This window comes from Oreochromis aureus, linkage group 6, assembly GCF_013358895.1.
Source record: "Oreochromis aureus strain Israel breed Guangdong linkage group 6, ZZ_aureus, whole genome shotgun sequence".
In the NCBI taxonomy this organism is placed as follows: domain Eukaryota; kingdom Metazoa; phylum Chordata; class Actinopteri; order Cichliformes; family Cichlidae; genus Oreochromis; species Oreochromis aureus.
In genome coordinates, this window is record NC_052947.1 from 34,264,373 (window position 1) to 34,291,438 (window position 27,066).

The following is a 27,066-nucleotide window of genomic DNA, read 5'->3' on the forward strand; positions in this document are numbered from 1 at the left end:
GTAGAGACAGTACCGTGCTCAGGGGTACCTCAGGGTAGCTGTTCGGTGGATTTGAAACCCCGACCTTCCGATCACGGGGCAAACACTCTACCTACTGAGCAATCCCTGCACAACATGCTGTAAAAAAAGCAGTCAGAATGTCAAAAAAGCGTGCCATAGCAAGACGTAAAACCGGGGAGAGTTCCTACTGTAACCACTGAGTAATACTACCCCTGATGTGACTGAGCTTTCTCTGCAGAGCTATTCTGTCACCTTATTTTATGCCACTGACTGCCTGGACCTGTACAAATACACCTCTTCTAAACGCTGTACCAGTTTGTCTAATTTCCCAGAGGCTCTTTCTCTGTATTCTGCATGTTGTCTTATTTTTTTGGAAATATATTAAATGAATTACGTCATTCATATGTGTGACATGGTCTCATACAAATAGCAGATGAGCCAAGTTAGACGTGAATTTCTCTCTGGGATCAATAAAGTTATCCTTATTCCTAAATAGTCCATCATTCTAAATATACCATAAATGTGTACGTGAGCAAGAATAGTTTAACCCTATGGTCCACTGGCAAATTAGGATAAAATGGGAATTTAAACCAATGTATTAGCCAAACTGCATTTTCATGTTTGTTAAAGTGAAAGAGAATCAAAATGATTATAAATTATCCTCGGTATATCTTTTCTGTATATGCAAGACTACAAGAAAGAGGCAGCAGATCAGAGTTCGTCATCTGGAAGTTTGTAATTTCACAGCAATCCATGAAAAGGGTTTTTGAGATACTTCAGCGTGAAACTGGTGGCTTGCCCAACTATTTGTCAGATTGACGTCGTGCATGTGCATGACTGAATACATTTCTAAAAATTCTGAATATATCTAGAAGGTTTGTCATGGTGCAATTTAAGCCTGTGCCAAATACCCTTTCTTGGGCTTTGAAGCTTCGGGAGTCATCAGTAGACACTTGTAATATTACTGTGAAAAAAGCATGATGAGGTGTTGCTTTTGTTGCGATTTCAGCTGTTTTTTATGTGTAAAAAAAGTTTGAAGCAACAAAATGTTTCTTCCTGCCCTTTTTTTGTCCTTTTTGGCATCTCTGATAAAAACGTCACTACCTGTTCTGTCACAAAAAGCAACAGACACAGCTCTTTTACTCAAATTAAGCATATTTGCAGTTTGCCGGTACATTTTCACTACGTTAGCAAGTGCGTCACTGATGACACTGGAATCCATGTTGTTTTGAAAGCATGTTCACACACAGAAAAGTCCAGTTGGTCACCAGGGAGTTTTTGTGTTTTTCATGTTACGCAATAATGTGACTCTGGAGGCCTGTCCTGCAGAATTTGTGGTTGCATAGTGGAAGTGAAACCGTAATGCACAGCCTTGATATATTTGCACATCATTAGCATGCTATTCTGAAACACAGGCACAAGAGTGAATTTGCACATGCACGCTGTATTTAACCCAATACTTACTGTATATCACAGTCATCATGAATGGGCCTTGTTTACTGTAATTTCAGTCATATCCAGAGCCATATCCAGTCTGACCTCTCCAGTAGGGTCACACTAGGGTCATGGTATAGTGCATCACTGCTATGCCACACAGAATCCTGGTATGTCAGCTATGTTTTCTGACACACTCACTGCAGAGCTTACATCATACTTTCACGTGTTGCTCCCACCAGATGCTGTAGAAAGAAAGCAAATGTCCCAGCCCTTTCCTTACCTTTCTGCTTTTTCTCTTGGTCTTTATCCTACACTACCCCCTCCATCCACTTCTATTTGTAATCTCTGTTTATCATTTCCACGCCCTTCCTCCCTTTTTCTGTTATTCTTATCCCTTATGGTCTCTTTGGATGGTATGTAAAATGTTTGTGAAGGGCCCTTGGTCCTTGGATCATACCTCCTTTGCATTCCTATGCATTAGCTGTAAGATCCCTCTGTGCTGTCGGACCATGTGGTCTCAATGCATAGAAGAGACCCTGTGTTGTCATTCCTTTTAGCGGGCACCCATGATGTCACGGGGCACTTGCCTTCATCTTTCACACACATACACACACACACACACACTGCACAGAGACGCAGCCCCTCCCCCACTCGCTTTTCTTCTCATCGCCGTGGTGAATGGAATTGCATGGCTGTGCAGTTCAATCACTGTCAAGTGCAAAGAAAAGGGGTCTCTTGTGCAAAATTTCATGATTCACAATTGATTAAATAGGGGTGTCATTTCATGGCTGAACAGGGAGGTGTGCAGTGGGGGGAGTAAGGCGTTTTCATGCCCTTGCAAGATATGGCTCAGAAATCGCTTGATGGGGCCTATTCAAAGCTGGAGATGTAAAGTTCTGGGGGTTTATTCACAGAGGAAAATAAGAGGTTGGTATAAGAGAGAGAAAGGGTAAAGAGACACAGTGGGAGAATTGCCAGTATCTTCTCACAGCCTGTTAAAGGGCTTTCATGCTCTTGTGAGATATGGGCCTAATATACTGTATATAAGCTGTGTGATTTAGATTCCTGTTGTCATGTGTAAATTGCAAACATTCACCCATCTGCGAGGTAGAGGAGGACAGGGGACAAAACGATGATGATGGTTTTAAAGGACTGAGCATAGTTAGACATCAGACAGTCAGACAGTCATGATCAATGTGTGAAGAGCAGATTTTGAGCATTAATTCAAGTATTTTACACCAATTCTTAAGAAAATGCAGTCATTTTTATATCTTTTTTTTCAATGTGTCAAAATAACTGCACCCCCTTTTTGAATATTTAAGGATTGTTTAATTTGTGGATGAAAATCAGAAGATGACTGCCTGCCTTCACCAAATGCTTTGTTTCCTCCTTTGAGACGCTCTGCCAGGCCTTTACTGCAGTCACCTCCAGTTGCTGTTTTTTTGTTGCATTTAGCGTTTCATGTAATACCTGAAAAACATAATGTACTGGGCTGAGATCAGATCAGACTTGGCCATTAAGAATATCCCATATCTTTGCCTTGAGAAACTCTTGGGCTTCTGTTATGATAATGTTATGCTCATTATCATTTGCAGTGTGAAACGCTGTCCAATCAGTTTTGCAGAGTACACTGCCGTACACGTCAGAATTGATCTTGCTACTTCTGTCAGCAGTCACATCATCAATAAACGAAGCCATACATACCCATGCCATAACATTGCCGCCGCCATGTTTGACAGGGATGTGGTATGCTTGGGATCATGACCTCTTTTTCTCCTTCTTCGTACTTTAAATTCCTGTTATTCTGGATAAAAGTTAAACTTTGTTTCAAACTTGCTCATACCTTTATTAATTCTCTCTGTCTTTGTGTGTCTTCACTTGCAGTGACCTCTATTTGGAGCTCATATTTAAAATTTATGATAAAATACAAGTTCAACAGTTTGAATCAACTTCCAACGCTCTGTCTGCCTCATTTGTCCTGAAATAACAAAGGAATAGCCCTCACCTGCTCATGAAACGGTTTGCCTAATTAATTTTGAGCCTGTGAAAATAGACGACTATAATATTTATTAAATTGGTTGCAGTTCCTAAAAGGTTCATTCAGAATTTTTGTAAAACCCATGAAAGCCTTTTGCAGCTGGAAGTCTACTCTTCCGTGACACTGCATTGGTATACAGAGGCAAAATTGGAAAAAGGTGGAAAAGGTCTTTGTCCAAATTATGGACCCAACTCTAAATGTTTGACTCAAATATTTACAAACTATCAGAATTGAAATGAGGAAATATACAAACTTCTGTCAAGAAACAGCAAAGAGTGGGGACACGAGGGGAAAATACTCCCAGCATTTTATTTATTTCTATCAGCTTGGATCAGGAAAGGGAAAGACCACAATGTAATTACCACATAATGCACAAGCACAAGCATAAATGCCAGCAATGGTGTCAGCCGCTTGCATAGGTTATGTCACAGGGTATACAAAGTTTCCCTGAAGACGTCTAAATCAGTGCTTATTCATCTTATATTGAGCTGTAATGCAGCCATTGAGTCCATCCTCAATTGACACAAGCCATTATAGCTCCCTTGTCCCCCCCTCTTTAATCAGCCTGTCTTTTCATTGGCTGCCCCTCAGTAAAAAGTTTGCTCATGGCCAACGCTAAGTGGCTGAGATAACCATATTGATAATGTCCCCTCTCACTAGCATTATACAGTCAGAAGTAGCAAACACTGCAGGAAACTATGGTTAAACACATAAAAGCTTGCTTAATATGGGGCACCATTTGTAAACTGAAACATGCTGAAATTAATGGCAACATTTTTCCACATTTAGCTCAAAACCTTACAAAAACATGTTTTTTCGAGTCATTTTTTAAAACATTTACTAAAATAACTTTTTATATTTAAAACACAATTTTAGATGTTAAATCTAAATGTTAAATTGAAATATTACATTTAAATCGAGCGATTTAGCTGAAAACATCGGATGAGCCATTTTGTCGGCTATCCGAAGGTTCAGCAGTAGTGCACAATCAGCAGCTGCAGTCTCCACTTCACAATCACATGTCCAGCTAAATCACTGGACATGTTGGTAGGCAAGAGGTGAAGCAGCTCATGGCGCTGAGAAGTGACCGTCAGGGGAGACTAGACGCACAACCTGACAACTAGCGGCACACTTTAGCACGGGAGGTTTTCTTAAAGCTTTTATTTTGGCATTTCCGTTGACCCGTACAGTAAGTTTGCATGTTAGCTAAATATTTAGTTTCCCATAACGTTTAGATTTAACATTTAGGTTTAACATTTAAAATTGTGTTTTAAATATAAAAAGTTACAAATATTTTAGTAAATGTTGTAAAAAAAGAAAACTCGAAAAAACATGTTTTTGTAAGGTTTTGAGCTAAATGTGAAAAATGTTGCTGTTAATTTCAGCATGTTTCAGTTTACAAACAGTGCCCCATAGCTTAAACCTATTTTATCCCACCAACTTAGAACAATCTGTCTCAAAAGTGTCATTGTCACATTTAATAATTAGTTACCGTAAGATTTTTTTGACTTTATAATCCCATAGATAGTTAGCTGGTTTTACTAGCTATCTCATGTTTGCCTGTGCTGTTTAGTCTAAATAGCATTTTGCCACATTTTGACTAGCTGCGAGATGCTAGCTGTTGGTTTGGGAAGCATTGCTATCTCAGTGTTACGTTTTTGCAGAAGCCTCAACTCTAGTAAGGGAGCAGTGCGAGGATTTCAGGGTAATGGGCCGTAGTTGCTGACCCAAAAAACATTGTCTTACATTGTCATTACAAAAAAAAACAATGACTGTAAAATAACTGGTGCGTTTTCCTCATTCCAAACTCTTTCCAAAGTCTTGATTTAGCAATGCTAATGGATTAGTAAGCTATTTTTTGCTGTTTGCCATGCATTGAAATATTTTGGTGGAAATTAATTTGCAAATTGCGCTTTTCTTTTTTCTTTTTACAGTTCTTTCTACTATACATAAAAACCGAAACACTCTCAGCATTACTCTCAGTACTTTGCTGGGCTCTTGCTCCTCCACAGTCACACAAACACACACACAAACACACAAACACACAAACACACACAAACGCAGGCAGTCCTCAGGACAAATGCGACTTGCACTGAACAAGGCTCACATGTGACTGGTGTGCGTATGTGTGTGTTCAGACGTCTGTGTGTACAGTACTGTGTGGTGTGTGTGTGTTTTTATTAATCCGTCTATGTAAGCTTCTGAGCTTCCAAGTAAAGATTTTTAACGGGAGAAGGCAAACCAAACCTTATGAGACTCGGGCATGCCAGGCTTATTTTTGCCTAATGCTTTGGGGATTTTAGCTCTAACATTGTTCTCGGTATGAATTTCATTGTTGCTGTACACAGTCAGAATAAATCTTTAGGGTTATTTAAGGCTATCTCTCAACTCTATTTCTCTTTAATCCACTTTAGGGGGAAAGTATGAGAAAAGAAAAATGTTGATATAAACACAGTTTTTTATAATTTTTCAAATGTCGAAGTCACTTCAGGTCATTTTCACAGCATTGAGTGGATTCTAAATTATACTGTGTCCATTAAGTGACTCATTTACATTTCAAACATTTATCTGATGTTGTTATCCCGAGTGACTAATAGTAAATGCAAGAGATAAATTAGCTTAAATTCCTTGATTTCAAATGCCCAAAACAACGAGCAATAAGGATTTTAATGGTGCAGAGTGTAAGCCAGGAATATAAATCTATAGTAATACATGAAGTAAGAAAAAGAGAGAGCAAATGATTTCCCGCAATGCAGGAGGAAGGTAATTAAACAGCAAGGTGGGTTTATTGAACATTTGGCGCTGAATATGGTGGATAAAGGCCAAAAACACCCAACTGGAAAGGAGACAGGAGGGGAATTGGCCGTTAAACTTTTCTTTCATGTTTTATTGAAACAACCCCTGTTTTTGTCCTCTTCATTTTTAGATAATACTTTTAGATGACTGATAATTCAGCTCATATGTGTATCCACAACAAAATTGCAGAGTTGGTTGAGAATATTGACACTATCCTACATTAGATACAAAAAAGACATCCTGCAGGTGATTAGTTTAGCTCTGCAGAGCTGTGCAGGTCAGGAAAGAAAAGACAGCATTTATTGAAGTATATTAAACAATATGTTTGATCTGCTTACAAATCTGTGACTTTAAGTTTTTGCAGGTAACTTTGTTAACTTCCCACGCTGTGATTGGTCCCCCAGGATCAGACTGTCATCACAGTGATCCTCTGTGAATTCCTGAGGCGTCTAAAAGATAGAATTCAGTGCAGACGACCTGAACTGGTGTTTTCTTAATGTGTGGCCTCAGTAATTGTAGACAAACCAAAGATTTTCAGACAAAGAACCTGGCAGTGATTATGAATCATGGTGGTTTGGTATTGTTTTGCTTTTTCAGAAGCTTGCGGTCACTGTTCCAACAATGAATTCTGCGTCATATCAAAGACTGCTTAAAGATTATATGAAGCCATGTGTCCGAAGTCTGAAATGGAACCAGAAGCGGGCCTTTCACCGGGATAATGATCCGCACGCAAGCAAATCCACAAAGGAATGGCTCTAAAAGAAGATATGAAGGGTTATGGAATGGATTAGGCAAAGCCCGAGATTTGAATCCCATTAAAATGTTGTGGGAGATTTGAAATAGGCAGCACATGTAAGAAAAGCCACAAACATCTTGTAACTGGAGGAATTTAGCATGGAAGAGTGGTCAAACACTAAGCAGATGTCAGAGAACGGTGCACAGTTATGCAAAACACCTAAATAAAGTTATTACTGCTGAAAGAGTGGAAAAAAGCTATATACTGGGCTTATAAAAATCCACCGTGGAGTAATGGCATGATTTGATTCTTAATATATATAAAGCAATCAAGGGACACAGTTCTTTGAGTGGGCTGCGTATTGTGGATACACAAGAGGGGCTCTGTGGAAACTATTGTAAGGGATCACAATACAAGTACTGTTATGGAATGCAAACATATTGCGAAGTAAGCAAAAGTATTTTTTAATTCCACTGCGGCCTTAAAGAAACCCCCTGGAGAGTCCCCCAGAGTTAATAAGTTTCTTTATATGTATCTTGGTGGCGAGCTTCTCATGCCAAGCTTTCCTGTCCTAATTTTTTTTAAGAAATAGGAACTTGTCTCTTCCTTCTGTCTGTGGTTTTGAGTGGAGAGGTCTGTGCTTTTTGTCTCCTTGCCTAGTTTAAATTCATGCATTCAAATATAGCCAGTAAAATCATATAATTATATTACAAAAATGTCCATCAGGAAGGAGCAGAAAGTGTACTGCAGTGAGTTCACCTCTGCCCTCATGTTCCGAATACCCACAAGGGTCAGCCTCCGGATCATTACGTCTGGAAAATTTTTAACATTTACTCAGCTGTTTTACATGTATTTCTGCTTTCTTTTCAACTAGAGCAAACTTCCTTCCCTTCTCTGAAAGCTCACATCATTTTTTTTTAGATGTTTGTAACACATTTGCGCTCACTTACAAAGACACAGTCTGCTTCCAACGCTTTTGCTCCGGGGACTTCTATGCACGTCAAACCCAGACTATTCATTAGGAGCTGCTGCTAATCACGCATAAACTTGTGACCAGCATCTTCCAGTTTTAGCCTCCGGGAAAGAAGAGAGTTGAAGGGGAAAGAACAAAGAGAAAGGTACTGGACAGAATACAATGAACATCTTTCGGGATACAAGCAAGTAAAACTGCCACATGAGATTTTTTTTTTTTTTTTCAAATAAAACATCAGAAAATGTCTCTTTGTAAAATGTGACTGTTCTTATTTTTGGTTAAACTACATTTTAGACCCTTTGGAAGATTTCAGACACTTTGTTATGAATTGAAGGTCAACCTATTTTGCTACTTTATAAAGCAAAAGCTTCTTTTCTTACCCCCTCCACAGCTAATAAGCTATGATGAGTAAGATCTCTAAGAAGCATTTAGGTTGTCCCCACTCTACCCTGCGTGACTCTCCACGCACTGTCCTGAGGTGCTTGAGCAGCTGTGAACTAAGTCTGTCAGTATATCAGTCTCCCGTGTCATGCCAGACGCCACATCTTGCTCAGAGTATTGCAGGGATTCAGTTCAGGTAATTAATCTGAGCTCGTTAGCCACATGGCAGCCAGGTCATAGCATAAGCTGTTTAGTTGACATAGCAGCCACTCACTCACGCATGGGCAGTACTGTACTTCTTAAAAACCTCAACTGCATGTTTATGTACATTTTGCCCACAAAGCTGTCAATACACCAGCTTGTGTTGACAGAGCGCAGCCTCCTGGCACACACAGGAGCTTGTCTCAGCTCGGGCCCCTTAGGAATGATGTCTTTTAAAAGAAGCGGGCTTGGAGGGTGGGGTGAAACTGATATGTGCTGCTACCTTGCTCTTCTTCACATCTACCGTGAGACTGCAACAGCAAATGATGGCATTAGGGAGGTGGGGAGGGTGTGGAGCAGATGAACTGCTTTCCTTCCCAGAGCGAGGGATGATACGGCAGAGGGGAGGAGGACAGGGGAGAAGCTGGACAGGTGCTGAGAGAGAGATATGTGCTTTTTTTCTTCTGCTGCATGGGAGATTGCGGGGAATGGAGAGAAAAAGAAAGAGAAAGAGAGCAAAAAAGGACAGGTGAAATATTTCCCCCTGTGGCAGAGGAAATGAGGGAAAGTGGAAAGGGCCAGCTCTGTATTGAGAAATGGACTAAGCCATCCCCAGAGGGGGTTCTGAAATTCCCAGCTCCACAGGCCTTTCTCTAAATGTACCCACTAGTGATAGATGATTTTTACGTTTACCCCCTCTGCTTTTGCCTCAGTCCTCAGCAGAGCTCAGGAAGCTCACTGTCTGCAAGCGTGTGCGTGTGTGTGTTCACGGGCCCGCGCAACCACCTCACTGCATGCCAGGCAATCCTGGCTTCGCTTCCCCAACATTCCCAAGGAGCAGAAAACATATCCCCTGTAACAATCGATAGCTCCCCCCAGCTCCCCGCCCCATCTGCAGCCTAACGCAGCTCTGTCTCCAGTGGCCGCCACCACTATTAATTCTGTGCCCCACCGCTTCCTGCTTAGTGCCTGGTCCCTGAGATTAAAGAGCAGCGCATCTACTGGAGTCCTTTACTCACAGGAGGAGGGAGAGGGGGAGGGAGAAGGGAGCCCAGTGTAAAGATTGTTTTGCTAGCTTACAAATACCACTCATTTCTACTTTAGACCACACGGGACCAACCGTGTGGGGCTCTTAGCAGTGTCAGTTAATTGCAGGAAATCTAAACCTGTGATCTTTTTCCCATCCTTTTAAGGGGGGGCAGTTATGGGAGGTAAAGAAGCTCTGATTAAATAATGGAAGAAATCAATCAATGAATGCCAGCTGTTGAGCTAGATTTGAAAAGTTCCCCCACACAATTATTAAACAGGAGTTTTCTTTGTGAAGCTTAGCACAGATTAGCTTTGAGCGGTAACTTCCTGGATCCACTGAAACGGAAATCACCCAAGAAACAACACTTTTCATAATAGTAATTAAAAAAAATTATGCAGCTGGTATTTGGACTAAATCAGATGATCAGCTGAAGGACACTACAGCACTGTTTTGTTAAGTTTCTTACTTTGCCTCTGCTCACTCAAACATTATTCCAATTTGACTTTGTCCCTCATCTTCTCATGTCTTTCACAGTAGGAGTCAGAGTGGGAGTATCCCCAGGGCAAACATATGCTGCCTCCACTTTGCTTGCACATTCAAGTCTACAAAAAAAAAAAAAAATCACAAGAAGCTCGCCCGGTCTCCCATAATCATGAGTGCACACATACTCGTTTTACCTCTGCAAACAGCCAGTGACTTGCACTGCATGGATTAGCCTTCTAAAGCATTCCCTTTGAAACTCTGCAAGTAAGGATTTCTTTTTAGGTGATCACTGGCCTAAGCAGCTGTTACACGCAGGATTAGCAGGTTCTGCCATTCAGACAAACATGTTCTGTTTAAACTGGCAGGGTGAAGGAGGTAGAGAAAGACAAGGAGGAGAGGAGAATGGGCGAGGTTACCGGAAGGAGCGGGGATGAAGTTGAGAATAATAACAGGGAAGCAAGAGAGTGGTAGTAAAGGAGGTGTGAGAGACGTGAAATGGGGAACAGATGATGAGAGAAGTGGACCGATATGTGGAGCAGAAGGGATGAGAGGTGAACGGAGCAGAGCAGAAGGGTGGAATCGGGATGTGTGAAGAGAAGTGTGAAGGGCAGGAGAGGGGGAAGAGGCAAAGATTTCAGGAGAGGAGAGGCAGAAAGCTTAAAGGTATTCAGTGTTGTTAGAATCACATCTCTGCCAAGGAAGAAGCTTAAAGGAGCTGATGATAAGCACGTTGTCTTCTCCTTGTTTTCACCCAGGTTTTTGTTTTTTGTCTCACCTGTATAATATCAGCCCTCCTTCTGACTCTCTGAGTGTGAAAGTGTGTCATCCAGCCACCTCTGTAATTGCGCTTGTACAAGGTGTTTACAGAGAGAGAAGGTTGATGGGCTGATAACGGGCCTTGCTTTAGGGCCGGAAAGACATTTCCATGCCGAGCCGCCGGCTCACAATAGCATCTCGCTTGCTTCCCTGGTGTCTCTCACTTCACCTCCTTCTTTTCTGTCTCACATACATCTTATTGCGCCCACCCCACCCCCCCACCTCCCCAGCAATCTTTTCTCTTTTCTGTGTCTGTAAATGGAGAAACACATCTGGGATCTCTGCTGTTCTGAGCTTTATATTTTCACGGCTGCTATTGTCATTTCTTTCCCCCTCGCTTTTTTCCCCCTCTCTTGTGTGCCTAGCAAGGGGGATGACAGTGGCGTGGCAGGCAGGCAGCTTTCTTAGTTTTTCATTTGAAGCATCACAGCACATTTCACTGGAACGCGCCGGCTCTTCCCGGGAGAAGAACTCATGCCTGGTGTCAGCGCTCTTTCCTTGCACTCCCCACTATCAGTCATTACCCTTTTTCCTCTTTCTGCTGTGCCCCTCCTTTCGCTTTCAGGCTATTCTACTAGAAAGATACTGAAATTGTACGTTCAGACATGTGCAAACACTATCTGGTAAATGTAGACAAGTTCAGCTTTTCCAGTCAGATGCCACGCCGCTACAATTTCTTGAGATTCTCATGTGGCTCCAGTGAAAAAACTGTACACATGTGCGCACACGCATACACAAACCCACACAAACTGACAGTCATATTTTGGCTCTTTATCCCTACTTGGTAATCTGTTTACGGAGTGCTGGGCCCATTTGAGAGAGAATTTAATTGAAACCGGGGCTAATCTGATGATGGCACAGAGCAGCAGCGCCCTCGGCCCTGCTTCACCTCCAGTTAGGTTGCACCTTGTAGCCCTCACACATAATACCTTGCTACTTCATTTCATGCCTCACGGTTCAATGCAGTGCTGCCCACTCTTACATGCCACATTGATTGTTAATCCAACACTTGATATGCGCTGTTTTCACTCAATTCTGATCTTGTTTTCCTTGTTTATGTCCCCCTTTTCTTCTTCTTGTCCTCCCTCCCTCCTCCTTACCCGTTGCTTCCCTTGTCTTTCTCCTTCCTATCTTTGTCCAGGATGGATATTACTCCCACCGCCCAAAAGAGAAAAGTAGAGTCGACAGCAACAATGAGAACTCTGTGCCCAAAGACTTTGAAAATATAGACAATAGTAACTTTGGTGCACGCTCACAGCCGCACCGACAGGCTGCAGGGGCCATCAGCAGTAAGCAGCAGCGGGAGCATCTGCAGGAGAAGGCCCACGCCCAGCAGCAGGCCTGGCGGGACAGCTCCCCCGGTCTGGGCCGCAGCTCAAATGAGGTTCTGCCATTAGGCCACCAGCCACTGGCAGTTGGCAACAACGCCTCTTATCCAGTCGGTCAGGGCGCTGCTGGAGGACCGCAGCAGCGCTACCATGCCTCGCAAGCGCAACAGACCCAGTCACAGCACAGACATCAGCATCCCCACAGGAAGCAAGCAACTGCAGCAACGCTGGAGGTGACCTACGACCAGCCACCTAAATGTGAGATCAGTGGAAAGGAAGCCATTTCAGCTCTGTCTCGAGCCAAAAGCAAAGAGTGTCGGCAGCAGATCGCTGAGGTGTACTGCAGACACAAGGAGGGGCAGTTAATGCCTGAGAAGGTCACTCGCTACTGCCCAATTGAGGGTAAGTTTTTCATTTTGATTGAAACAACTGATTGTTTGATTTTAGTGAAAGGGGAGTCGTGCCCGTTGAGCTGGCACGGTCCATTTCTTTTCCATCATATCTGTTTGAAGCTCTTAAAAAGCTGCTTTCCAGATCTGAAATACTTCTCTTTAAAATGTCATTTTCATGACTAAATATACACTAATCATGATGAATAGGTACACATCAAGAAGTTATTGAGACTGTGACACTCAAAAATGTAACTAGTCTCTTTCAAGAGCACAAGCAAGCAACCCTACAACACATATGTATTGTAATTGTTGCTAAACTCAAGCCCCCAGTCAATCCAACCAACTTAATATCAGTTATAAACATGAGGACAATAAAAGAAATCAGGAAAGCTCAGATGTAAAATAATCAGGGAATCAGGGACATTTATCACTTTGTAGATAACCCAATTTATTGCAGTAAGTAGGCTGAATGAAAAAAATGGGTTTCCAGGATGTTTAACACCTCACAGTTTAATTATTTCCCTGGGATGTATACTTTTATATTAAAACTGCTAAAGGTTTAAGTAAACAAAAAAAATCTGATTTACTTTAATGGATGAAGGACATTTATTCTCGCCATCATACTGTAAACTACATCAGAATCAATCAAATCAAACAGCTCTATAACATATAGAAGTGTTTTAGATGGTGAGTGGGAACTGCTCTTATTCTTTGAGTATTCCTAAATCTCAAATTTAAGGAGTACTCAAATGAATTCAAAGTCAGATAAGTGATCGAGTTTGAGCTGATTTGTCTAACAAACAAATGCACTTCATCCTCTAGATGAAGTGCTAATGGGCTGTCACTGTCTTTTTCCTCATATAGTCTGAACTATAGCTTTTTTTAAAAAAGAATTATAGCCTCCTAATTGTATTGTGTATACTTTTTTTAAATTATTTAAAAATATACCAACAAAGCTTGGTATAAAGAGTGTAGTCTGACAGACATGGATGGTCAAATAGTTCCTGCTCTTGTAATTGCAATTTCTCATCAAAAGCAAGAGCTGTCCTTTTTGCTGATGTCTGTGTAATTGGTGAAGTGAATTTGTTGGAGGAAATTGAGATGCTGCCTGTATTTGATTCAAATTGGTTTTCCATTTTCATTTGTTTTTTTCAAGCTGGCCACAGAACACAGGTTCCTCTTGCTTTTGCAGACACACACACACACACACACAATTTTTCCTAAGAGTTTATAGACATCTGCAGTCTGGTTGTAGATTCTGTAAACAAAATCTGTTGTGGCTGCAGCCTTCAGTGAGCACCATGCATCAGCGGCCATGTTTAAGTGAACATCACATACACACCATCACACGTGCCCACATGGGAGTGGACTGAATGCAGCATGGACAGCAGGGGAGGAGGAGAAAGCTATTCAATACCTTGTCTGTCAGGCACCTTCCCAGCCCTCGTTCATGTTTTATAACTCGAAGAGGCACGTATCTTACTGTAGCTACTTTTGTGCATGCCCCGTCCCAGGAGCAGGAGAATGTGCCTCCGCCTAAGCTTGTGTCATCTCACACAGCAGCTCACCATCTCACTCAAACTGATAGTTTGATCAAAAGAGACATAGATATTGAAAAGAGCTTTCCCCTGGTGGCAGGGCTGTGACAATACGACGACAAAATTAAATCACTTTTCTTTCTCTCTGTCTGCCAGCCCGCTGCCTGCCAATGTGTTATTCACAATTCGAGTCCTAATCTCGTTAGCCCAAAATTGTCCAATTTGATTTAATGTGCATTCTGTCCTTGAGGCCTTTGCTAAATTAGCAATTGTGTCAGTTCTTTATTTGCATCATTGAATACAGGAGGAATGTGTTCACTCTCTTAGCTTCCCGTGTGTAAACTTTTTCTAATAATGATGTTACCCGGCTGCATTGCTCCAGCAGGGAAAGCAACTGGCAGCTGATGCATCATAACAATCGAGTGATATCATAATGGCTTTGTAGTGAGAAAGATTCCATACTTAAACATGCTATAATGAATGTTTTTGAAGGGAAAACTCTGTAATGTGAAAGAGCTCCAAATGAATCCTGTAAGTGCCAGAGCTGCACTCTGTGTAACAGAACCATTTCGGTGGCTGCCTTATGTGTGTTTGTGTGCGTGTGTACATATTAATTTGGAGTGGATTTGTCAGAATTTGAGTATAAATTAGTTATTTTTAAAAATGACCTGAGTAAACAAATCAAACGTGGTCCAGTTTCTGAGGGCAAAGGGAAAATACTTAATGTATTTATATAAATAAAATCCATCAGTGTGGTTTATATCCACAAACCTTGCTTTGTGGCTGGTTTCAAGCAGCTGGCGCTATCCCTGAGACATTTTCAAATGCAATTTGGTACAATCCCTTTGGGATATAGCTCGGCTCTTGTTATAAGTCCTCATATGAGCAGTTAAGAAGGGGTGGGTAAGAACCCCAAAGTTATACGAGATGATGGAGGAAGAGAGTGGGGTGATAGCAAATGAGGGAAGGGCAGTTTAAAAGATTGATGGTGAAGGAAAGGATGATGAAGAGTGATGAGTGGAAGAGGAGGCCTTCTGTTGTTTTTTTTTTTCTTCTTCCTTTCTTTGCAGCGAGCGCTGTGGTAGCTCCAGATACATAGTGTGATTTTTAAAAACTCCACACGTGAAGCTCTTCTGCAGATAAGCACACGTTTGACAAGACTGACAGCAAAATTTAAGCACACACTCACACACACACAGCCATGCTCATTAGTTCAGCTAGCTAGCATGGCACACACTCTCAAAGTGCTTTGTGAAGCGACTGGCCAATTATCCGTGTGCAAAGCAAACCAGTGAACCTTCTTAGCTGGCCACCAATTACTGTTCAATCTGATACGGCCCACAGCAGATTTTCCCCTGAGCAGTCACTCACACACACACACACACACACACACACACACATGCACACACACACACACACACACACACGCACGGACGCAGACAGAGCGAAACAGCAGCAAGAAAGATGTGTGAGTGAATGACAGGAGCCATGGCCAATTGGAGCTAAGGGAGCATATCATTACCTTCACCCTTGTGGTCAACCCTTAAACACAGCCATGTTGGACACCTGGCCTTAAATTTGAATGAATAAGATTAGTTGGAAAAGAGGGACTTCTTAACCCTGTTTCTAAAGAGTATACATGTCAGACACATGCCCTTAAATTCAGAGTAATTAAAGGACCTCATAGCCAGATGTAGGCAGGAGCCAGGATGGGCTTTTTCTTTTTTTTTCAACCTTACCCCAGGGGAAAGAACAACCCCCAGTATTCCCTCAGCTTCCTCTACTTCTATAGCAAATACAGGCTCTTGGGAACTGAAGTCCCAAATTATAGTCATTAATCTCCTTAAGACACGTTCTGTGAACAAACATGTCTCGAAAGCTGCGTGTATGCATTTGCTGTAATAACTGAAGATTCAAAACAAACAATGTCTGTAAATGTTGGGGGGCTTGACAGTGAAGAACAGCTTGAAGGAAGGTTTTTCTTTATTTTTATTATTATTATTTAAAGCGTTTTTGAGTGGTTAAGGGCAGTAAGAAACCACACAGTGGAGCTATGTGAGGTTAACAACGACTTTCCAGAGATTGCTGAAATTGTTTCGTTTGAAAGTGGCCTGGCTGGCCACAAGAAGGGCTGTGTTTGTTTGCACGCTTATTGTTGTCATTTGTGCAAAATCCCATTCATCTTTTGGGAGTTTCGCTTTAGAGGAATGGTGGCATATTGTCAAACGATGCTCCACCCTGAAAACCCGAAAACCCCAGTGGATTCGCTCGTAGGATTCCTGTCAGGGGGAGGATAGTCGTTAGAGTGGTTATTGTGTGGCTGAAATTGTCATAGTTCCAATTTAATTACATAATAAATGGATGAATGGCTTTGTGGTCCTTTTGTTGTGTGGCTGAATTAGCTTTCTAACATTTCTGTTCTTTTTTTCACTCGCTTGTCAGTACCACAGATCTGGCCTGGCTTTCTTGTAGATGTGCATATTTTGACTCCAATCCTAACCCAGTGGTATCAAAATGTGTGATTTTAGCCCTGTGATCATTTTTCCTGGCAATCAAAAACTTTTTATTTTCAAAAACTAACTAAATAAATGCCTTTTGTTCTACATTTAAAGGTTAGAGTTAGGTTAAGTGTTACTGCTCATGTCTAATAAGAACACAAACCTCAGAGATTATGGGTAAAATTGTCTAAAATATGCATATCTACAAGAAAGCTATAACTCGGTCAGTGTTTTCTGCTCACTCTTACTGTATATCTTCATATTTACAAGAAAAAAACAAAAACAGTCTTTCTCTATCAGGGAAACCGTTACTCAGTGAGCATTCACTTGTGACATAGCCGTTTAATTATTATGAATATGCTAATCATTACAGAAACTCGTACTCGCTGTGTTGCTTAGCAACCTTGTTATATAGCTATTTCCTTGAATTGTTTAATAAGAGAATGACATTTAATTATCATTACTATTTATAATCATTATGCTTTGCATTTCTTCATCCTCTGAAGATACTTACAGGTGCTCCCCATCGTGTACTGACTGATACACTGTTTGCATGGCCTCTCACAGCTTCCATGAAATAACAGATTTGATTTAGTAATTAAACATGTAAACAACCCACGAATATATTACTGATGAAGGATCCATACAGTCTTGTGTGAATTAGGTGCAACACATTTATAGGAACATGAAGACTTGGTGTCTTTTTACATGCATAGGTAAAGCCAATGTGAATATCCAGTGGGATGAGGACTCGGCTGAGAGCTTTCCATCAAAACCAGTGAGAATAGCGTTCGTACTGGTGGTTCATGGACGAGCCTCTCGCCAATTCCAACGTCTCTTCAAAGCCATCTACCACACCTCTCACTACTACTACATACATGTTGACCAGGTAAGGCGCAGATAGCCATTTTCTTTCATTTCCAATAAGTGAAGCTTCTAAAATGTATGTGTATCGTTAGTCCATGTTTGATCAATCTCTTTGTTTCAGCGCTCTAACTACCTGCACAGGCAGATACAGGCCTTGGCTACCCAGTATCCCAATGTGAGGGTGACTCCATGGCGCATGGCCACCATCTGGGGTGGAGCCAGTTTGCTGACCATGTATCTTCGCAGTATGGCTGACCTGCTGGCCATGAGAGACTGGAGCTGGGATTTCTTTATCAATCTCAGTGCTGCCGACTACCCCATAAGGTAACAGCAGAGGACCTAATAATTAAGGCACCTCAATAAAGAAAGATGTGAGGTGTTGTTACTCCTGTTGACTCCAGAATGAATGGTACTGCAAGGAAAACTGCAAAAGGTGCAAGCATCCACTGAAGGTCAGAAATCTGTGCGCTTGGTTTTCTCTTTAGGAAGCCATGCACCACAGTAGTAGTTCACAGCCAATATGGAAGAAATTCAATACACAGTAGTCTGAGCTCTTGTGGTTAACTGTGAGCTTTAAATACAGAGTCACTCCAAACCAAACAAATCAATGGAGCCGAACCTCTACTTTCTCCAACACCATTCATTCACACCTTCCACATCTTCCAAGTGCCTGCTTCAGCGGTGAACTGATTGCAGTTTAATTGCCAAGGGTCAGTGCCTATTGACTCTCCAGACCTGTTGTGCACTGTATAGTCTAAAAGTCATCTTTTTACTCAAAAACATCCCACTTAAGAAGCTGCAAAATGTAATTAAAAGCTACAAAGTCTATGTGAACTAGACGTGAAGTCAGGGAAGTAGCCTACTGGAAGAGAAATTTCATGACTTTAAGTTTTTTTTAATGTGAGTTTACAGTCCTTCTGGGAGTTGAGGGTCTGCTGGGTTTTTGATGTAGCTCTGCAGCAGCCAATTAAAATCCTCCTATTAAGGAGAGAGTTATCTTTTCTGCACAGCCAGATGTCCACCAGTTGAATTTAGACAAGCTGTAATGGCCAGTGGGTGAAAGGAAGCTGGATGTGATGTCTCTACAGCTGGAGCCAAGACGCTGAAACAAATGTGGATTTTGTTCATGGGTGGGTTCAGTCTTGTTGAGTTAGTTGGTTTCACCATATCGATGAATGTTGCTGACATGCTGTCCATGTGCGTTTGCCTTTTCGTGTGCGTCTATGTTTCTGCACCACTTTGTGCAAGCCTGACTTTCTGTCTTGCCGTCTGGATAGTTTGGTGTGTCTCAGCACCTGCCTGTACGCAGTTGTGTGTGTGTCTGTCAATGCATGATTAAAGGTATTTGCGAGTGTGCGCGCTGTTTTCTTCCCATCTTTTGCCTCCTCATTTGCATTAGGGTGATGTTGTTGAGAAAAGGGCTGACGTTGGAGGTTTTAAGCCCCATCTGTTGGGAGACGAAACGATTGATGGAGCGAAAGAAGGAGCCGAGAGGCAGAAATTACAGGGAGTGGCGGAGGAACAAGAATAAGTTAGAGAAAGGAAACAAGACGAAATGGCATGATTTGAATCCATGCGATATAAAAATATGTAAACTGAATTGTATCTTTGCTTAGTAAGTGCATTTGTAACCACAGCTTGGATTTGACTAAGTCTATGCAGTGCCCATCTACAGAGTTAAACTTGCAAATATAAACCTTTAAGTGGCACGTCTGGGTCCCAGTCTCTGTAAGAGAGTGAGTGCTGCTCAAGTGTCTTCAAGCAACAAAGTGAAACCCATTCAGCTGGGTTTTTTTTTTTCTTTTTTACCAGACAATCCCTTCTCATCTCTTTAGGAAGGAGATCCGGAAAAGAGAGCCGCTCTTCCTTAGAAATAAACACATCAGCATTACATTATCATTATGGACTTAGGTTACTAGCGCAGAAAAACATGTTGGAATAAGCAGATGCCTCCCTCCTGTGCAATGGCAAACCAATACCGCCACATGAGTTAATTCATCACAACCCATAACCCATTACACAAATTGATCCTATTAAATGTATCCAAGGAAAACTCAACCATCTGCTCTAAAATTTCCTTAAGATGCAAAAGTTGGGGAAAAAAAGTCACAAATTTTTGCCATATTGATCGCACTGTGTTTTTGCAGGCAGGAATGTCGGGGGCTCCCCTGCCCTGTGTTGCTCTGACTATAGCTGTTGTTATCAGTGGGACTGGAGACAAGCATTATTTCCCCTCTAATTCCCTGATAATGTCTGTCCTGCCGCATGGATGGCTCTCAAAGGCAATCCCACAGCCCCTCACACCAGCAGAGGGTCTGTGTGTCCAGGGGGAGATATACCGTGTGGATGTGTGTTTGTGTTTGTCTATGCGTGTCTGTCTGTGTGTGTGTGTGTGTGTGTGTGTGTGCATGTCCAGAGAGGCCAGAGGATGAGTTACACGCTTGCTTTGTCAGAGAATACAGCCCTCTTTCCCAGCTTTTATCTACACACTCTCCTTGCTTTTTACCTCTTTTCTTTAAAGCCTCTTTCATAGACTTTACAGCAGCTTTTAAGAAGACTGAGCTTTGTGAGGCAATGACTGGCTGCAGGCATCATATCTTCTAATCTCTTTCACTTTGTCATCTACGGCTGAAAAAAAAGTGCAGCATCTCATTCTTTACCTTTGCTCATTAGGTGATAGGTGTCGTTTCCTGCTGCGAGAAGAAAATAGAACATTAGCCCATTTACAACAACACCAACCCTTTCAAGGTCCTGCTGAAAAAATCTATTTTTTTATTTACTGAAGTTACAGAATCATTTTGTAAGCTTCTACAGGCCAGATCCACATGTGAAGGATCCATGCAGTCTTGTGTGAATTAAATGCAACAGACTTACAGGAAGACACCGTACCTGTTAACATGCACAGAGTAAAAAGACACTCTGAGTGCGTTCATACTGTTTCAGCTGTGGCATTCAGCCATCCCCTCTTGAGCTGCATATTAAAAATCTTGGATTTAAAACAACACATAATAAATATAACAGTAATATCACAGCTGTCAAACAGTAGCATAATAATTAAGTTTAATTGGCTCTATTATTTAAAAGGTGCATATTTTTTCAGTGGCAGGTGGGGTTAAAACTAACAGCGCTGTGTGTGTGTGTGTGTGTGTGTGTGTGTGTGTGTGTGTGTGTGTGTGTGTGTGTGTGTGTGTGTGTGTGTGTGTGTGTGTGTGTGTGCAGAGCAGCCACAGGGCCGAAAGTAAGCAAACTAGACCCAGTGGACAGGGTGACCACTCAGGTGGCAAATCTGGAGGTTGACATGAATTCCCAGTGTAGTGTGCATGTCTACAAGCATTTGTTTGTCTGTGAATTTGCATTGTATTGTCACTAGTAGTCACAGTAGCAGATACACAATGCGTAAGCATTTGTTTGTGTATGTGTGCGGAGTTGAGACGGCGAGGACTGCATGCGCCTATACAGCACATCATCAGTTAGGGTTTATGGCTCAGGACCTCCTGAGATAAGCCCCCCAGGCTGTGAAATTGCTCCTTGAAGAGAAAATGACATTAATATGCGCTTGTCCCTCCCCCCACTGATCCTTGAGCCTCGCTGCTCTTTTAGAAAGGCAAGCCAAGCCATCATGAAAGGCTCCACCGCAGATGAAATGTTAGAACCATTGACTGGGGCATAGCCTGTGGAGCAAAGCTTTTAGCCTGTCTGGCCTGTATATGAGGAACTAGACTGCTCTACAATGTAAGGGCAGCATGAAGTCATTCATCAAAATCATGGATAGCACAATCTTTTGTATGATGCTAAATAGCTTTAACAGCTTGAAGGAACTCAGAGACTGATCCTGGGAGCAGCTGAGGCCTTTTCTTCTAATTGATTGATATGTGACTTTAAGCCCTCGAACAACTATTTCCTTATTACAGTAAAATTCCCCTCTGCTTGAAAATGTGTTTTCATTATTGTTACGTCACTTAAATGTTCGAGCACCATTGTGCAGAACTGGACACAGGAATGCTGTCTAACATTAATCTTCTGAAGGGTGAAGTTTACAGTTACAAATACTTTACAATGTGAAAACTCTAACTCTCCAGTGAAAATAACAATGCCTAATAAGTTGCATATTGCATATTTTACCATTTTATGTGTCATTAAACATGTGTGGAGATGATCAATAAATAAGACCTTGATAATACAGCTGATCTGCTAAACTGGGATTGTGGGTGTAGTCGATCAAGTATAATTGTTATTGGTATTACATAAATCACATTTTTTCCCCTTTTTTCCATGTGACCACCCAGAGAACTGTAACACGTATACAGAATGTTTTTTATGTGAGGCAAGCAGTCAGCAGAAAAAAATTACGTGTTCACGATGAATCACAACAATCACAATCATTTTCCATGCCTTTAAAGTTACCATGAAACACAAATGATAGTTTTTCGCTTTGTAATGTGACGCATTTCAGAATGAGATTGAATTTATGGGAAGGGGCATTTAAATCTGATCACATATGTAGAAAAACTCACATTCGTCACCTCCGTGCCTGGTCCAGAAGGGTTTCTCTTAATGTATCATATTTAAGCTGCAGCACCTGTGAACTAATAACCAAAAGAAAAAAATACAGTTATGTCCGTAACTGTAAAAGATTTAATTTTGTTTTACTGGAGCAATTGCGTATATAGGAATATGGAAAAGGAGTGTTGTGTGTATAAAACAACGAAATAAAAAAAAATATCAAAATGTGGAATTATTTCTTCACTTGAAATTAAAATGGCACAAGTGAAAAAGTCGCTTACTCAGAGGTTCTGGCCCTACTGTGCATCTGTTTCATGCCTCCTGCCTAAACCAACAAGTTTTACTTTTCAGAGGCACTCTGGGGGGACAGGGGCATAACTTTGTAGATTTCCCATAGAATCTTTTCAAAATAAAAGCCACCGTTTTGTTTTGAGGGGATAAAAATACTCGGTGACCTCGTACTGTAGCTGGTTATGGCCATGATGATGCTTCCGACCTCCATGAGAGTTAAAAGGTTTAAAAGGTTTGATCACTCGGCTCCAAAATAAAATGCAAAAAGCTTCTTTACGTCTTTTATGGTGCAGGACACCATAAATCTCTATACAGGATTTCCTGAGCACTGATTTAATGTCTACTACAGAGTTAAATTCAAGATGTGTAATGAGAATTGTGAAAACAAAAAGAATATGTAATAGTATTTTTATTAATAATCAGTTAAGTCAGTGCCACGGTATCATGTGTTTTTCATTTGTTAAAAGATAGACTAGTTTGCATAATTCTCCTCCAAAACTGATATTTGTGCTTCAAAATCAGCATTTCCAGCTGGGTGCTACCACATGTTTCCTAGTCATAAGTAAATCATTATCTGTTATGTTTCAGGACCAATGACCAGCTGGTGGCCTTCCTGTCTAAATACAGATACATGAACTTCATCAAGTCCCACGGCAGGGACAATGCAAGGTGAGATGCAAATTCTGAAACGTAATTTTAATTTCTCCACTGTAGCCCACCCTCTCCCTTATTCTCTGGCTAGCTCCATCTGTGTTTCTCTCACACACATACAGCACGGTGTGGTCACTGAATCATAATACAATTAGCTGCCATCTGTGGCTTCATTAATTAACCTTCTTGGTGGGGTGAGCCAGCGAGGTGGCTGCCAGAACGTTTGTCTCTGCTGACACCACCCTGCCTGCCTCCCCTAACTTTCAGCCACATCACACCCCGCTGGCAAACCAGTCATCACCAAACACTGTGGGCAAAAATACCCCAAAGCACATGGAAAAAAATGTCCGGCATGGATGCATGAGTCAGCATGAGTCAGCACTACCTTTTTGTGTTTGCAGTCACAGTATTTTATTCAGTGCTGTATGATAAGAGTGCAGCTGTTTTGTTCCTTGTTTAACCCCTTATTAGCAATTTGGGTGTGTCTGTGTGTGCCACAAGTTCACCCACTGTCACCTTTCAGAAAAGAGAAGGAACAGCCTGACTTTGCTGACCTGAATTTGACTCCCTCCATCTAACACTCAATACATTCACTAGAGTAACACCACCCACTGCGTATGCAGGGTGTCACTCTTCTCTCTTTGTGCATGCCTGTGTGCGTGCATGTGTCTATGGGTGATGTCACCACATTTATAAAATCCTTTATAGCCAAGCTATTATGACAGTTGAGTTATCTCTTCACCTCAGGGCACTTTCTTGGGTATTTTTTCCAACTTTATTAAATACTAAGATTTTATTTTTAAAGAGTAGGTGAGACTTTCAGCTTCATTTTACTATTAGCAGCTCTAAGTTTTGTGTCCTTCCTATAGGATGACACTCTTTGCTATAAACGAGCAGAGCTTTAAAAAAATCTGTTTACAACAAAGAAATTGGAGGAAAATATAAATATGCTGATGCAACAGTAACTGACCTTTCTGAGCTTGTTTTTATGTAAATGGTATTTTAAAAAAAGAAAAGAGGACTTCACAACAACAAGCTCTAACATAGTCACTGATATTACCAAACCTTGTTCCCGTGTGCTTGTTAGGTTCATTCGTAAGCAAGGTTTGGATCGTCTGTTCTATGAATGCGACACCCACATGTGGAGGCTGGGTGATCGTAAAATCCCAGAAGGCATCTCTGTGGATGGTGGGTCCGACTGGTTTCTTCTAAACCGCCTGTTCGTGGAATATGTTATCAACTCCAAGGACGATTTGGTCACCAACATGAAGCGCTTCTACGCCTACACTCTGCTTCCTGCTGAGGTAACACACACTGACAGAAGCTGCTCTCACAGGTTCGAGTGTCTCTTAATCTTTGACTGACAGGTAAACACTGCTTTGGACTTGCACCGTGTCATATATAGAAATGTTTATTCTGTTCTCGTTTCATTGCCTGGAAAAGAATTTGACAGCAGAAATAAGATCATAAAGTGAAGGGAAGATGTAAAGGCTGATTTTCCAAACCTTATACAAAGATTGCATGAGAACTGAATGATCTCTGTGGGGAAATTGAATGTTTATCACGAGCTACTGTGAATCTCCTTTCTCTGCTCCTACTCTATTTCCTCTTGTGAATTGGATGGTGTAAAAAATAAAAGGTATACAATTTTCTAATTTCGTCTTTTTGTCTGTGCTTTCCGCCTCCCCCTCCCTCTCCCTATCCATTTCTGTTTCTCATTTTCCAGTCATTCTTTCACACTGTGCTGGAGAACAGCGCCCACTGTGAGAGCATGGTCGACAACAACCTGCGCATAACAAACTGGAACCGTAAACTGGGATGCAAATGTCAGTACAAGCACATTGTGGACTGGTGTGGATGCTCTCCTAATGACTTCAAGCCAGCAGACTTCCATCGCTTCCAGGTAGTAACGATACACAGAATACATTTAAACAAAAGCCTTTGTAGAAAGGATTCTCAATAACAAAATATTTAATCTTTTTAAGGCTGGGCCTTTGTTGCCTTTAAGACAGTGTTTAAACATTAGTAAAAACAAATAATAAAAGGCTTAACATAGCAGTTTCTTTAGTTGCATTATAGCTAATTTTCAGTATCACTTAAGAATAAGGTGGGGTCAGTCTATGGACCAATCACATTTGAGCAAGACGTGTTTGCATATAGGTGAATAGATGGTGTAGAGAGCCAAAATGCAAGATTGAAACAATCACCTATCAGTTTTATTTTTTTTTAAATAGCTGTTTAAAATATATATTTACTGAGCTGCAGGCTAAATATGAAGCCCTGACATTTTTTGCTAATGCCTTCAGAGGTTTAGTAAGTGTTTCCAGATTGCTTAAAACCAGGAACCATACATCAAAATGACATAGTTGATGTGCGGTTGCAACATATCTATGGCATAGATTTAACGAGTGAGCATTTCAGGTACAGTAGTGTCAAAAAAAGTTTTGAGCCACCACTTATTTCTTTACATTTTGAATAGAATAAATTATGTTTTTGCATAAGATTGCTAATCACAAAGTGCCTAAAGATACAATTTAGAATTTGTTCTTTGCTAACATTTCTACGGTGGCCCTGAGAGACCAAATGGACTGGAACTTAAGAAGCAATGAGCAATGAGAAAAACGCTGGAAAAGCACACAAAACACAACGGAAATAGGAAAAACAAAAATGGAAATAGGAAAAAACAGATTTCCAAAATGGAAGTGTTTCTGGGGAGACAATAACCTGACGGACCAGTTGCAGGAACCAAAATATGCTAAGAATTGCGCTGGGAGACACTTAAAAGAAATGGAGGATCTATCGGTTTTGTGAGGAAAGAAAAGACGAGAGGTAAGTGTGTTAGCCTAACTATTAGCCTAAAAATCTGTCATCAGTATTATATGAATTATGAGATTAAAACACACTTACCTAGCATATTTTGGTTCCTGCAACTGGTCCGTCAGGTTATTGTCTCCCCAGAAACACGTCTCTTGTGCTTTTGGAAATCTGTTTTTTCCTATTTTTATTTTCGTTTTTTCTATTTCTGTTTTCTTTTTTCCGATTTCCGTTGTGTTTTGTGTGCTTTTGCAGCGTTTTTCTTATTGCTGGTGTTTTCTTAAGTTGCAGTCCGTTTGGCCTCTCAGGGCCACCATACTTTTCTGTAATGTTCAGACAGCACTGGCTAATAATTAAGTTAGGTCCCTTTTTTGTTCTCCAGTTATTCATAGAGCAGTGTTAAGTTCATTAATAAAAAAAATCATTACTCTGAAAATCCTCGGGTAAAAAGGAGTGAAAGTGAGTGAAAAAGCAGCCAGAAAGTTTAGCTTCTTGGAGGGCAGCTCAGGAGATGTGCACAGTCCTGTACTAAGTTAACTAATAGCACTTTATTAAATTACAGGTTAAAGAGTCTACCTTCTTGTCCAGATATGGTTACTTCCAGCCCCAACCCAGATGCTAGCCACAATGCTAAAACTGAGGCTTTGCAGATGTCATTCTGTAAACATTTAAATTTTCTGTGTGTTTGATTTAACTTAGAAATAATGGGTGTCAGCAAGTTGAAGCACGACTAATAGGTTGGAAATCCATGAGAAGGGTCAGAGAAAAAATGCTCCATTTTCTTTTTTTGTTTGCTTTGGATCTTTTTTTCTTTTTTTAAAGAGGAGGGGAAAAGGATTACAGTCAAAAAATGACTGTACGGCAAAGACAGAATAACATTGTTGTGGCTTTTCCTCATCATAAGCATGAGTTGGCAGTATTTATGCAAAACTCTTAGTGCCACAGCAGTGGGCTAACGGTTCTGCACTACAGATTAAAATATCTTTGAAAATATAGTGCAGAGAAACGTCTAGCTTGACTGCATTGTCCATTAAACTATATGACCATATATATGAAAAAAACTACCTTTTCATAAAACTACAATACGAACAAACATAAAATACAGTGAAAATGGAAAGAATTACGTGGCAGACAAGCAGCAATTTCCACAGTTAAAAAAAAAATCAAGCTAACAAAAAGTGCAATTCCTCTAATGGCCACTTGGGGCTGACTCCAAAAAGAAACTCAGTGTTAAAATATTCAGCCTATCACCAGAAATATGCGTTTACACGCTGGTGCTGATTTACTACTACT

The 27,066-nt window shown here is 41.1% G+C and overlaps 1 protein-coding gene across 1 annotated transcript in view; it reads left to right on the top strand.

Moving 5' to 3' along the window:
• LOC116331242 (xylosyltransferase 1) overlaps nucleotides 1-27,066 on the top strand; it is a 78,148-nt gene that overhangs the window by 29,536 nt on the left and 21,546 nt on the right. Inside the window, exons 2-7 of the mRNA XM_031753853.2 lie at nucleotides 12,033-12,621; nucleotides 17,364-17,536; nucleotides 17,636-17,838; nucleotides 22,897-22,977; nucleotides 24,047-24,263; nucleotides 24,686-24,862. Coding sequence (XP_031609713.1) covers nucleotides 12,033-12,621; nucleotides 17,364-17,536; nucleotides 17,636-17,838; nucleotides 22,897-22,977; nucleotides 24,047-24,263; nucleotides 24,686-24,862 — 1,440 coding nt within the window. The remainder of the gene's footprint in view (nucleotides 1-12,032; nucleotides 12,622-17,363; nucleotides 17,537-17,635; nucleotides 17,839-22,896; nucleotides 22,978-24,046; nucleotides 24,264-24,685; nucleotides 24,863-27,066) is intronic.